The sequence below is a fragment of the Mizuhopecten yessoensis genome, unplaced genomic scaffold (genome assembly GCF_002113885.1).
Source record: "Mizuhopecten yessoensis strain PY_sf001 unplaced genomic scaffold, ASM211388v2 scaffold2329, whole genome shotgun sequence".
Classification (NCBI taxonomy): Eukaryota; Metazoa; Mollusca; class Bivalvia; order Pectinida; family Pectinidae; genus Mizuhopecten; species Mizuhopecten yessoensis.
This window is the reverse complement of record NW_018404492.1, coordinates 3036325-3048613: the sequence shown is the minus strand read 5'-3', so window position 1 is coordinate 3048613 and position 12289 is coordinate 3036325. Positions and strand designations below refer to the sequence as shown.

Here is a 12289-nt window from a genome sequence, read left to right as displayed (position 1 = left end):
GACAAACTCAACGAATTAAATTACCAAAACAAATCTTGTTTTCCTTTTCCCCCCTGAGTGATATAGCAGCTTCATTTGATTCTCTTTCTTAAAGCCTTAAGAGAATTTTTTTATGTCCCTCAAACAAAGTTTGGGGACATATTGTTTTTGTGCTCCGTTTCTTATTATTAAGTCACTCCGAACGAGGTTGGGTGACTTACTGTTGTTTTCCGTTTCTTACTTATTATTATGAATTCACCCCAGACGAAGTCGGGGCGACTTATTGTGATTGGTCCGTTTCTTACTTATTATTATTATTCTTCCACAAAAAATATTTCGACAAAAAATATTTCACTTTGGATTCAAAATGGCGGCCAAATGCTGGCTTCTGATTGGTCGAAATTTAAATTTCGTCCAATTTCGTTGAAATTTGGTATGTACGTGTAGTATGGCACTACGAACATAGGTAGCAGAGTACAGTAGCGTACGGTGGCCATGGGTGATATTTTTATACAATGAATAACCCCTGTAATATAACATGTATCAATTTTTTTAAAAACAAATCAGCACTAAAATTGGCATATACATGATGAAGTGGACTATGTGGGCTTCATAATTTTTCAAAAAAATAAATTGAATTCGGTTTGAGACTACAATTTTGGGCATTTACAAATCTGTGTCTACACAACAAAAACTAGCTTTTCATGTAGTCTATTTTTGTACTCAGCACATGTGTAAATATTGTGAAAAATCCACCGGAATGACCTATGCTAAAACGTGAGTATTTCTGTTACCGAGTAGGCGATATTTATTTTCAGACAGGTTTTAAGAAAAACAATTCTACTTGCGGGGGTCAAATTCTGGGTTAAAAACCATGATTTTTTACATATTTTGGTGTTTTTTGATGTGGTAACCATGGTTTTCAGAAGTCCCAAATCTGGGGAAATAACTTTTTGAAAAAAAAAGGTTCTTCTAAAAAACACCTATTCGAAATGTCGTTTATAAATATATATGTGCAGGATGAATCCGCTATCCATGTTTATCCGAGACATGCCATTTATTTTTAGGGTCAAGCCATTTCTACTGTACTCTGCCACCATAACTGCGGTATTTGTTTTGTAAAAAAGCAAAATGGCTGTCATTTCCTGGCCTCTGATTGGTCAAAATTTCAATATTGTCTGATTTTCATGAAATTTAGTATGTAGGTATATCATCGGACACCGGTCACTTTCTTAGCCTTAGTTTCACATTTCGACAAAATGGCTGCCATTTCCTGGCCTCTCATTGGTCGAAATTTGAATATCGTCCAATTGTGATGAAATTTGGTATGAATGTGAAGTATGGCACTACAAACATAACTGAGATGTTCGTTTTGTGAAAAAAATTAGATTTAAATATTGTCTGATATTCATGAAATTTGGTATTTAGGTATAACATGGGACACCGGTCCCTTTCGTAATCTGAGTTTCGAAATGTAATTCAAAATGGCGGCCAAATGCAGGCTTCTGATTGGTCGTAATTTAAATATCTTCCAATTTTGATTACATTTCGTATGTAGGTGTAGTATGTCACTACGAACACAACTGCGGTGTTCGTTTTGTGTAAAAAAGAAAATGGCTGTATAATTAGCAGGGGGGGGGGGGGGGGGGGGGGAGGACTTCCTCTATTGCTCGCAATTGCAATTCTGGTTATTATTATTATTCTCGGGTCCGCCGTAAAAGTTTCCGGTACTGTTCTCAAAAACTATTGGATGGAACTAAATGAAACTTTACAGAAGTGTTCATCATGGTCAGGGTGTGTGCAAATGACCTTTCACCGATCGGTCAACAAGGATGGCCGCCACGGCCTCTGATTGGTCGAAATTTAGATATTGTTCGATTTTGCTGAAAGTTTGTACATGTATATAGGGCTATTAGGGGACTGCGAATTCATCCGCATTAATTTTGTTGCCAAAGCAGCCACACGGAGGCTTCTGATTGGTCGAAGTTAAGATATTGTTCGATTTTGATCAAAATTTGTATATATGGATAGTAGGGGACTGTGAATTCAACCGCATAGGATTCTTTGCCATAGCAACAACACAGAGGCTTCTGATTGGTTGCAATTTAGAAATTGCTCAATTTCACTGAAATTTAGTACAGTATGTACATTGTAGGTTTACTATGGCAATGCGATCCTTTTCTGATGCATCTTTGCGACTATGGGGGCAGTTTGGGGGACATCTGTAATGGTCCCCCATTACAATTAGTACCTGTTTTTATATGTGTATGACCTGCCTTGCCGATCGTACCTACCCGATAGGTTTTGATATTCTATAAAGGAACAGTCGTCACCCTTACCTAATTTCTAGTTATACGATAACGATATCTGGTACAATTTGTTTCCTAGCCTAAAATTGTTTGTGACCGTTATACTTTTTCTCAGACTTAATGGGATATCGTTTTGGCATCCTCCACTGGTGCATCAAGTTTCGACTTTTTTTTCATTGTGTTTTCCGTATGTTTGGATATCTTCCTAGATCCTCTTCTTTATTTTTTGTATCGATTTTGATTTTTTCTAATTTGTCCTTGTGTCTTGATGCCTTTGTGTGCTTGTTTCCTTTCTTAGTCGAATGAATAACACTTTAAGCCAGAAACAAATGATGTTTTTTTTTATTATATTCCCTTTCTCATTTTATTGATTGTTAAAATGTTGAAAGGTGATAATGACGTTCTACACAAGATTTAAAATCATATAGTCAGTTTTATTGAATATTTATTGATCCATCTCTGAAACAAGTTCCATAAACAATATCAGTAACTCATATCAATGATAATAATTAAAACAGAAACCATATTGTTCAAAATATCAATAAATGTATTTGACATTCATAACAATAATAAATGACATGACAATGATTTATTATCATCATGACGTTAAGACGGGCACAATGTGTTGTAGTGAACCAGAAGGTTCACTACTACAAGTATACAAGATATTTGCTTTTTGATTGGAACTTAATGATGATTAATAATGAAAGGATATCACTTTGTACCATACCAGAAATGCTCAAGAAAGATATATGCATATGAATGCCAACAACTGAAGTATGTTTTTAAGCAATTAACCACATACATACATATAGTTGCAAAGTGTACATGGGATGCGCATCTGTCTTCTATGATATGTCGTTTTCATTTTAAGTCTATGTTGATCTACTATTTGGATAACGAATAAATATTATTCTGGACTTTTTTGTTAATATATAAATTCAGAAATCCTGCAAAATATTAGTTTTCAGAAGAAACATAGACGGGTTTTTTATATAGACCTTGAAATAAGAATAATATTTTCCAAACCTTCTTACTGACAGCTGTTTAAAAAAAATACCATTAAATTACATTAAACTGATAAGTGAAAATGTATTACTGCGTCAATTTTGAACAGAAAACTTCAATATTGTCGACATCACACATACTGGATTAAGGCGGCTTGATAGTGTATATAGACACATCAAGGGAGCTAACTCAAATTTATTTGTTTCCCTTTCCCACTTTCTTTTTCATTTCTATGTGGTAATAAAACTTATATTTGAGGACAAAAGAGAAACTCAAGCTTATGGCAACAACAAAAAAACGAGGACACTTGTGTGTAAACTCACTTGATATATTTCCACCCTATGCAAAAACCTGTTCGCCCTCTGTGTTCTGTTTTGGATTGGATACTCAAACTAGTCAGACCTAAAAGTACGTACATTCAAAAGTTTAGGAAGGAGTAACGTATAAAGCCTATAGTACTAGTCTTGCTAAAAGCAAGTGTTGTATATCTCGATACAGTAAAGCAGTGTATAAAAAATCGGGGACATACAACTACATGTTCATATTTCTATTTTGTATTGAGTGTTTATTTGTCATAATTATAATCGACTTAAAACTTATGCTGACAATATGTAGACCAGGACCGGTTGCTCGAACGTTCATTAAAAGTTAATGATGGATTAAACCTTCATTAAACCTTCATTAAATCATTAAATAGCATGACGTCATTAGGAATTTTATGACGTTGCTCAAACGTTCATTAACGCTAATGAATGATTAGCGGTTCATTAAAGCTTCAAACAGTCCTTTTAACATTATACGGTTTGTATCACAATAGATATTGTTAAAACGGATGATTAACGATATTTTTCTTTGTGTGGAGGTCTATTTTTGAGAGGAGAATTGATGTATGTCAGAAATAATTGCAGTTCTGGAGATGAACGTAGTATTTATTTATGTCAAGAGGGTGTAGATAATTCCCAAATGAACTATATACATATGAATACATCAAATACTTGTATATATGTATTGCATTTGATGCTTATGACAGTTCGAAATGATCCAGACTTTACATTTGTTTATATTTATGAAATATCCATTTCTCAACATGCGTCTTTTATACATGTAAATCAGAGAAATGAGATGAAATGAACACATGGATATGGAAATCACTTTTGGCAATGTAAACAATAATAAGCACTAACTGAATACTACTGATATTCAAAGTAAATAAATTCAATCCAAAATGTTTAAAGTATTTTGAACGAATGATGGCGACTACTAAGCCAATGGGATTTGGGAACAAAATGGAATGAATCGATATCCGTCACATGTAGCCTAATCAGGTATGCATGGAAACCACGTCATTGGCAATGTTACTGGCCTGGAAATATAACAAAGAAACGACTAATTAACGCATCCCCTACAATCAACACAGACAATATTGTAGATGAGAGATATAAGTATGATATTTCACAACAACCATTTTTATTATACAATTTAAAAAAAAAAAAAAAAAGTTTGATATTCAGACGAAAGATACAGTTATCATTAAATACCAATAGCATTACTACACGGTCCTGTATTTTGATGCACATCTTGATGCGTACCAATATGATCAATTACCGTTTTGATTGAATTATTCCCAAACAGCTTACAGACAAATGTTTTGTTTTGTTTTATTGGGTTGGGCATCCTATTAACAGATGAGGTGATTTAATGTCAACGATCAAGTATGAATATAAGTTTAAATGGTAATGTGTTTTCTTGTTAACTATTCGAACTGGAACGATTGTTCTGCTTCTACGTACAGAGCATAACCGATGTTGACATCATTTTTCTATATCTACCTCTCATTACCTTAACCAGGTGATGGAGGCGCTGTCATATCAAAACTTCGTTATACTAAATTGTTAACCAGATAAAGAAGTGTATTGCTCCTCCACTTCCTTATTCTAGTAATCGTTACTGATATAGATAAGGAGTAGAATCTATCACTGTCTGGCAATACCCAGTTCTTGTCCAGATAAATAATGTGACTGCTTTTGCACGCCATCGTTTTACCCTAACCTCACTCATATCTCCGGGAAGGCGTATGTTCTATCATGATCCCAGTAAAGAAGATGACTGCTCCTGCATTGCATCATCATATCTCAACCGCACTAATATACAGAAGGACAATTATTTTGTGATCCTTGACCAGGAAGAGAAGTTTCCTTCCCAGCACTCTCCCATTCTTATCAATATCTACCCAGTTGGATAGAAAATGAAGCACACCTCATCAATGTCTCGCTATATTTAATGATTAGCCAGACAAAAAAAGATGTCTGTTTCTATACTGCCTCATTCTATCCACTCCGAACTAAGATAGAGTCGGTCATGGTCTACAAATGAAGCACTGTCTTATTATGTATGTTACTTTAGATAAATAGGCTTCAAGCATCACTATGTGTCATCCTTACCCAGATAAAGAATGTTCCTGCTCCAGCACTGGCGTCAGTGACCTCAAATCTGTCATATGGGTCTAGTATAGCAAGGACCCTTTTAGCCGTCTTCAGTGGAACCGAAAGGGCGTCAAACTTCTTCACTCGAGAAATAACACTGCCTGCACCCGTCTTCCTCAGCAGATTCTGGACATTTATCCATTCCTATGCAAGTACAATGAAAAGAAAAAGTAATGTCGTGAACGATAATGACACTTTGTTTAAAATATAGTAAAGGTAATTGAAAAAAAAAACACCACCCTGATAGTAATTGTATTAGAGCGTGTTTAATATTTAAACATTGTATTGTGTTGATATATCCGTGAAACTGTATTGATATATTTATAAGGTAAACTAATATCCAGCTTAAGATGTATAATTTGCACAGACAGATAGGTGAATAGGGTTTATTCCGCATATAAATGAAGGCAACAGGAAAATAAAATCAACATAATTATGTAATAGATTGTCAAACCACAATGAAAATACAAAAAAAAACACTGAATTACAAACACAAGTATTTCAAATTATATCTTATGTTAACATATCTTACGAAATACGATAAAATTGTGTAATTCTGTTAGTAGTTCAAACAGATAAATAGCATGCGTATATATAAAGTACAATTGCAGCAGATAGAACGATCCTTGCATTATAGTAAGATTTGTTATACCGGATATGCCCATTACTATAATATGCAAATGATGTGACAACTGCATTTAGCAAATGATATACAGCCTCAAATATACACATAACAACAACTGTGGAATAATTTATATTATTGTAATACCAACTCAGACTGTGATTTGATAAATATTTCTTGTTGATTAAATGAAAAACGATAGTCAAGACGAGATATGTCAATAAATTCCAATTAACCGTCTCGTTATCATATTAACACTTCGAAATATTGAAGTTGAAATCTGCATGTATAGCCAGCAAAGCCAATATCTAAATCTTCTCATTTCAAGTTGATATCTACATATCAATTATGAAAAATGATTTTTGTATTTTGCATGTTATGTTTTATTTACCTAATCTTATCAAGGTTCAAGGTTTTAATTTGAATATGTGTATCAACACGTTGCCACAGCAGAAATACAAAACCCACACCATTTAATAAATGATCAGAAAGTTATGTCTCGTTGAATAAACTCATTAAGCGTTATGCTCATAAATAGTTTGCTGAGTTGTAATATGAGTCATAAAACAGCATTTATTAGTAAAATAGAAAAAATAGATAAAGAGCAAAGTCGCATATATTTGATAAAAAAAGCAATATATGCATAGTATGCAATATGATACTGAGAACATGAACGCCCTTTGATGATGTTACCTTGAGAGACGTCGATGGTCCGACCCCCTTTATTCAGTATAAAGACAAAACATGTATCCATAATTCATAACGAAGAGAAATCGTAAATTATCTAAAATATGTATCGAACGCAAGCCACACATCCGTCCGTTAAATACGTGTAAGAGAGTTTTAGTTTATTGAAACATCCTTCCAGCCTTTAGGATTTCCTGTCTACTGACTCGAGCAATTTTATTATGCATGTATCTGTTGTCCGATGGTAAATTCAACGTTTAACACTTTTACTTGAAAAGCATTGAATCTATTAATAGCGTTGCGTTGTTTTTGCGTTTGGATTGATTCATCTAAGTAGAACCATTTTTAAAAACAAGTGTAATTCAATCGTGGAAAACTCACATTCACAAATACCAAACATATCTAAGTTGTGAATAGAAACTAGTTCTAAACATTTTTTTCAGATTAATGTTCAAATTGTAAACTGTTGCAAATCATATTAGAATACGTGTTTAAGAGTTAACAGGATATTATCGTTTTACACAATCTTCTTCATGTTGCAATTATATATATATATATATATATCAAACTGTACCAAAACTTACCACAGTACCGGATTCACTTTCTCCGAGAAGTAGAAAAGTGGCCTTCATGACTTCATGAATGGCTACTGTCGGTTCCTTGTACCGGTGTAATTCGGAGATAGTAGTTTGCGCCATTTCCATCACTTGGGACGAGTGTTTTTTCATTCTCTGGAGTGCACTGTACTTGGTTTCCGCCTCGCTCACCTGATCATGAAGTTCCGGGTACGTCTTACTATCCTCAATGGCTCGTTCCAGCTGGTCAATGTTTCGGCTCTCTATAGCTGCAGTCAATGCTTTAAAAAACAATAGTACAATGTTAACATACATGTCACATCAGACATGAAACACAGACATGACCGGCAATAAACATTATTTATTGAATATCTACTCTTTACGTCTGTAAATACAGCTGATAATGTTTTCATTAAACAGTATACTTGTGGTTGAAAATATCATATAAACAGACCAACGGAAAAAAATTCATTTACCTTTCTTCAAGCTTGCCAGTTCCTGTGCCCTCTTTTTCTCTTTGTCAACTGGTTTTGCCATTGCTTTCATCTTTTTTATGTTTTCCTTTCTCTTTCTGTCATCCTCCTCGTTTTGCGCTGCGTCGTTTTTAGCTTTACCTTTGTTCGCAACTTTTTCAAGACCAAGACTCTTGAGGACTTTTGGTTCCATTCCACTGAATGCTGTTAGCTATTTGCAAAAGAAAAACAACTTGTTGAAGAATAAAGAAGAAAAAATATTTATAGATTATAACAAAGTACATGTAAGTATATTAAATCAAATGTTATAAAAAAAAAATCAATATCAGCAACTTTTTTAATGTAATTACTTACCATTTCTTCTTCCTCTCCTGGCTTTTTCTTCTTTGGTTCCTTTAAAATGAGAAGGTAATTGACGACATTGTCAAAATCTTCCGTTGACCCTACGTCCTTTGTGTGGATCATCAAAACAAATTCCCCTTTTATGTCGATTTTGACCTTGACCACAAGCTGACCCATGTCAGATTTAAACGAGACACAGTCAGCCAGATCCTCTTCCCAAATTTCATTGTGAACCAGTTCTACCATGAAGTTCAAAGGTCTGGAGCGTGCAAATGTAAATTCAGCCTCATCGCCGGTTAGGATAACCTCCATACCCTTCAAATGCGATTTCGCCTCCAATCCAAGTGTCTCTTTTAGATCACTATAGGGACCGAATCCAAGCTCTGCCTCAACAGGGAATGGACCCATGCAGCTCGGCTCAACACAGACCACTTTGTAAGAACAAACCCACGCATTATATATATCTAGGATCTGTAATTTGTATACTCCTCCTTTGGGGAACCTCATCACAAATCTGACGACATTCCCTTCAATAATCACCGCTGTGTGGCGCTCTATTTTAGTGTGTTCTCCGCCGTTTTCTCTGTCATAGAACATCAGAACCGGAAGTAGTTGCACGTACTTTTTTGAGTATGTGAGCTTAACTTCACACACTCCCTCTTCACACAGGATAATACCTTCTTGTGAGCCGGCCTGCGATTTTAATCCATATTCGAAAAATTTCGGCCGTAACAGGGGCACTGAGATGAATTTTGTTTTTGTGTATGGAGATTTGATCAGCTGCCAATTTTCGTTATCAGGCATACATCTGAAGATGAACTCTGACGGGTCAGTAAGAAAGTAGTATTCGTTTATGGCGTTGAGAACCATCTCCTGCAAAGCATCGCCTTTTAGAGCTATGTCCTTTCCTTCAAATGGAAAACGAGTATTGTCCTAAAATTACTCTTAGTTGCATAGTTACCAAGCATGGACGAGTGAAATATACCGAAACAATTGAAGAAGCAAAGAAAGATTTGTTCAGGTCAGGAATAACACTGATAAATGAACTTAATGATCCAAACTTACGTCAATTATTACCACTAGGAATAATTATCCAACAATTACAATATCATACGTTTGATACTTTATACTAAAAGTGACGTCAATTTCATAATTCACCTACCTTCAGCAGAGAATACCTAGATAAAATGCTAAGATTGCGGTATAACATACAAATTAATTAATTAATTAACAAGAAGGACTTTACCCGGATATGTTCCTGTACTTCTCCCAGCTATCGCTTTCAGACCCCACAAGGGGAAAATGATCCTCCAACCACCTTTGACGTACACTGCATTCCACATGTTCCGGAGGCTATTGACATCTTCGTCACCAATCTCATAGACGGAAGATTTTGCAACGCCAGACACCATGACACATGGAATTTTGGCAATCCTATTAAACATTTATTCAAGTCAACATGTACACAAGTACTAAATCAGGAATGCAAAGTAATACACACATGCTTTCCTTTTATTTATAGACTTACAGCATCAAACTATATACTATGAAAATCTAGTACGATTTTTGAAATGTAATGTATCTTAAGGTTATGTCACTTGACTAGAATTCTTCGCTGAATTTTTTAGTTTGTTTTTTCCAAAAATTGAAACACTGTCGCGACATAACCCTGTGTAAGGTAGTGTTTAACTGTTTATGTCACCATGATCATTGTTAATTGTACTCCTCACAGAATGCAAACCTTTAGAGATGCATGCTACAGACCCGTACACGTTCGCTGTTCCACTTTCAGCGTACCGTTTCCGTAGCATTTCCGTACCGTTTGCGTAGCACTTGCGTATCACTTGCGTAGCATTTCCGTAGTACTTCCGTACCATTACCGTAGCATTTCCGTAGCACTTGCGTAGCGTTTGCGTAGCACTTCCGTATCGTTTCCGTAGCACTTGCGTCTACATCTTTCCATTTAAAAAGCGTTTGTGAAACGTTCGGTCGAAAATTTTACGGAATACATATTTGTCGAAACGAATTGTAAAAAAAACCCATTATAAACTGCATTACGTGAAAATTATTCCAACCATCATTAAAGTCTGAAGGAAAAAAACCCACAGAAATGACGGTTTACACATACATGGACGTAACAGCCCTCCTCCCATGGGCCTACTGTGTGTTCCCCACACCAGCATCTAGGCCTTAGGGGTAATTTAAATAACAGGCATACAGCTGGCCATGTGGTAATGACCTGTCCCTTGTTTAAGGTATAAACAATTTTAGTGTCCGTTATAAAGGTTGTTAGGGCAACATGACCACCCGCTGACAGATACATTTCTTTCAATATGATATCTATATACCTGAGAATCTAGGCAGTGATAATGCATTGACCATTCACCTGTGGTCACATTGGATTCTGATGTGCTGTACCTGATCAAGGTCACATTCTGAGATTTCAAGTCAATTAAGTCCATGTCAATTAATTCATTTCATTGTCTATCCACCACGTACAGCTGTATACAGGTAAATCAGTTCAAGGTAAAAACCTACAGGTAAGATACTTTGGCTGTCCCTCGATCAGGAAATGACAGTCCCAGGCACAATTTCATTTCACAACAGTGCCTTAACCAAGGTAAACTAATATTTGGAACTTGGAATTCCTAATTTAATAATAAAAAGTCCCTTATTAGGATATTTAACTTCTCACGTAGATGATTTGTTTTAAAACTAATCTATTTTTTTTCAATAATCATTAAAAAAAATCATTATGAAGATAACTTTATTGTCATCATGTGACTGAGTTCCTGAGAAAATAGAGTGTAATTCCTTGTTGTCTATAGCAGAGACGTATATATTACAATACATTTCTGTCTATAGTAAGTTTGTTTAAGTTTAAGTTTAAGTTTAAGTTTTTATTTATTCACTCCGACACACTTACGTGTGTAACAAGAGGTCACATACATATAGTAAGTATGATACATGGCGTGTGATGTACACAATTACAACATTGTACATAGCATAGATACATATAGAAGTACACAAATAGTACAGAAATTAAGTTAATATTTTTTCAAGCTTTTCTATGAATTTACAAAGTTTTGTGTGAATTTGTTAACGGAGTGCCCTCTGTGTGTGGTAATTATAAAGGTGTCAAAAATCAGTCAAGCGGTTCCGGGCTAGTGTACCTATGAGCTTACATGGTTCAATGAAAAAGATAATTGACCTTTAAACAGCTGACCAATTAGTACCACTTAGCGCCTTTAGCAAGTTACGCAGTGGACAGTATAAATCAGAGGCTGGGATTAACCTGGCCGAGGGTATATTTGGAAATATTATATTAACGACAACAAGATTTATTAATTAATTAAAGAAAAGTTTATTGATATTTTTAGAGAGGAATGTGCAGAAAAAAAATAGAATATTCTGAAAAGCAAATTTTTATAGATATATCTACGATCATTTTGATCTACAAAACTACCTGCGTAAACCCATACAAAGGGAATATCTGAAAGAAATAAAAAAAAAAATATCTCCTCATAACTTAAAATTAGAAAAAGGGCGATATCAAAACATTGAATCGTCGAGTGTGTATTTGTTGGTAATTTAGATGATGTTGAAGATCATGTCATTCTGATTTGCGAGCAATTGTTTTGAAAACTTATTATATTAAAAAGCCAAGCATATTTAAATTGAAAGGATTATTGAGTGTGAAAAATTCAAAAGAAATAACGAACTTAGGGAAATATATAAAATTTGCAAATTCGAGAGGAACCTAATTATTATAAATAGGTATAGTTGCACTTGTAATTGTATTGTGAGTGTG

At 34.8% G+C, this 12289-nt stretch overlaps 1 protein-coding gene across 1 annotated transcript in view; it reads right to left on the bottom strand.

Annotated features, from left to right (window-relative positions):
• Window positions 1–2628: 2628 nt before the first annotated feature.
• LOC110445722 overlaps window positions 2629–12289 on the bottom strand; it is a 47586-nt gene continuing 37925 nt past the window's right edge. The window contains exons 26-32 of the mRNA XM_021490501.1: window positions 9725–9912; window positions 8491–9386; window positions 8140–8347; window positions 7673–7944; window positions 7095–7121; window positions 5738–5923; window positions 2629–4659 (exon numbers count right to left, since the gene is read on the bottom strand). Coding sequence (XP_021346176.1) covers window positions 4618–4659; window positions 5738–5923; window positions 7095–7121; window positions 7673–7944; window positions 8140–8347; window positions 8491–9386; window positions 9725–9912 — 1819 coding nt within the window. The 3' untranslated portion in view covers window positions 2629–4617. The remainder of the gene's footprint in view (window positions 4660–5737; window positions 5924–7094; window positions 7122–7672; window positions 7945–8139; window positions 8348–8490; window positions 9387–9724; window positions 9913–12289) is intronic.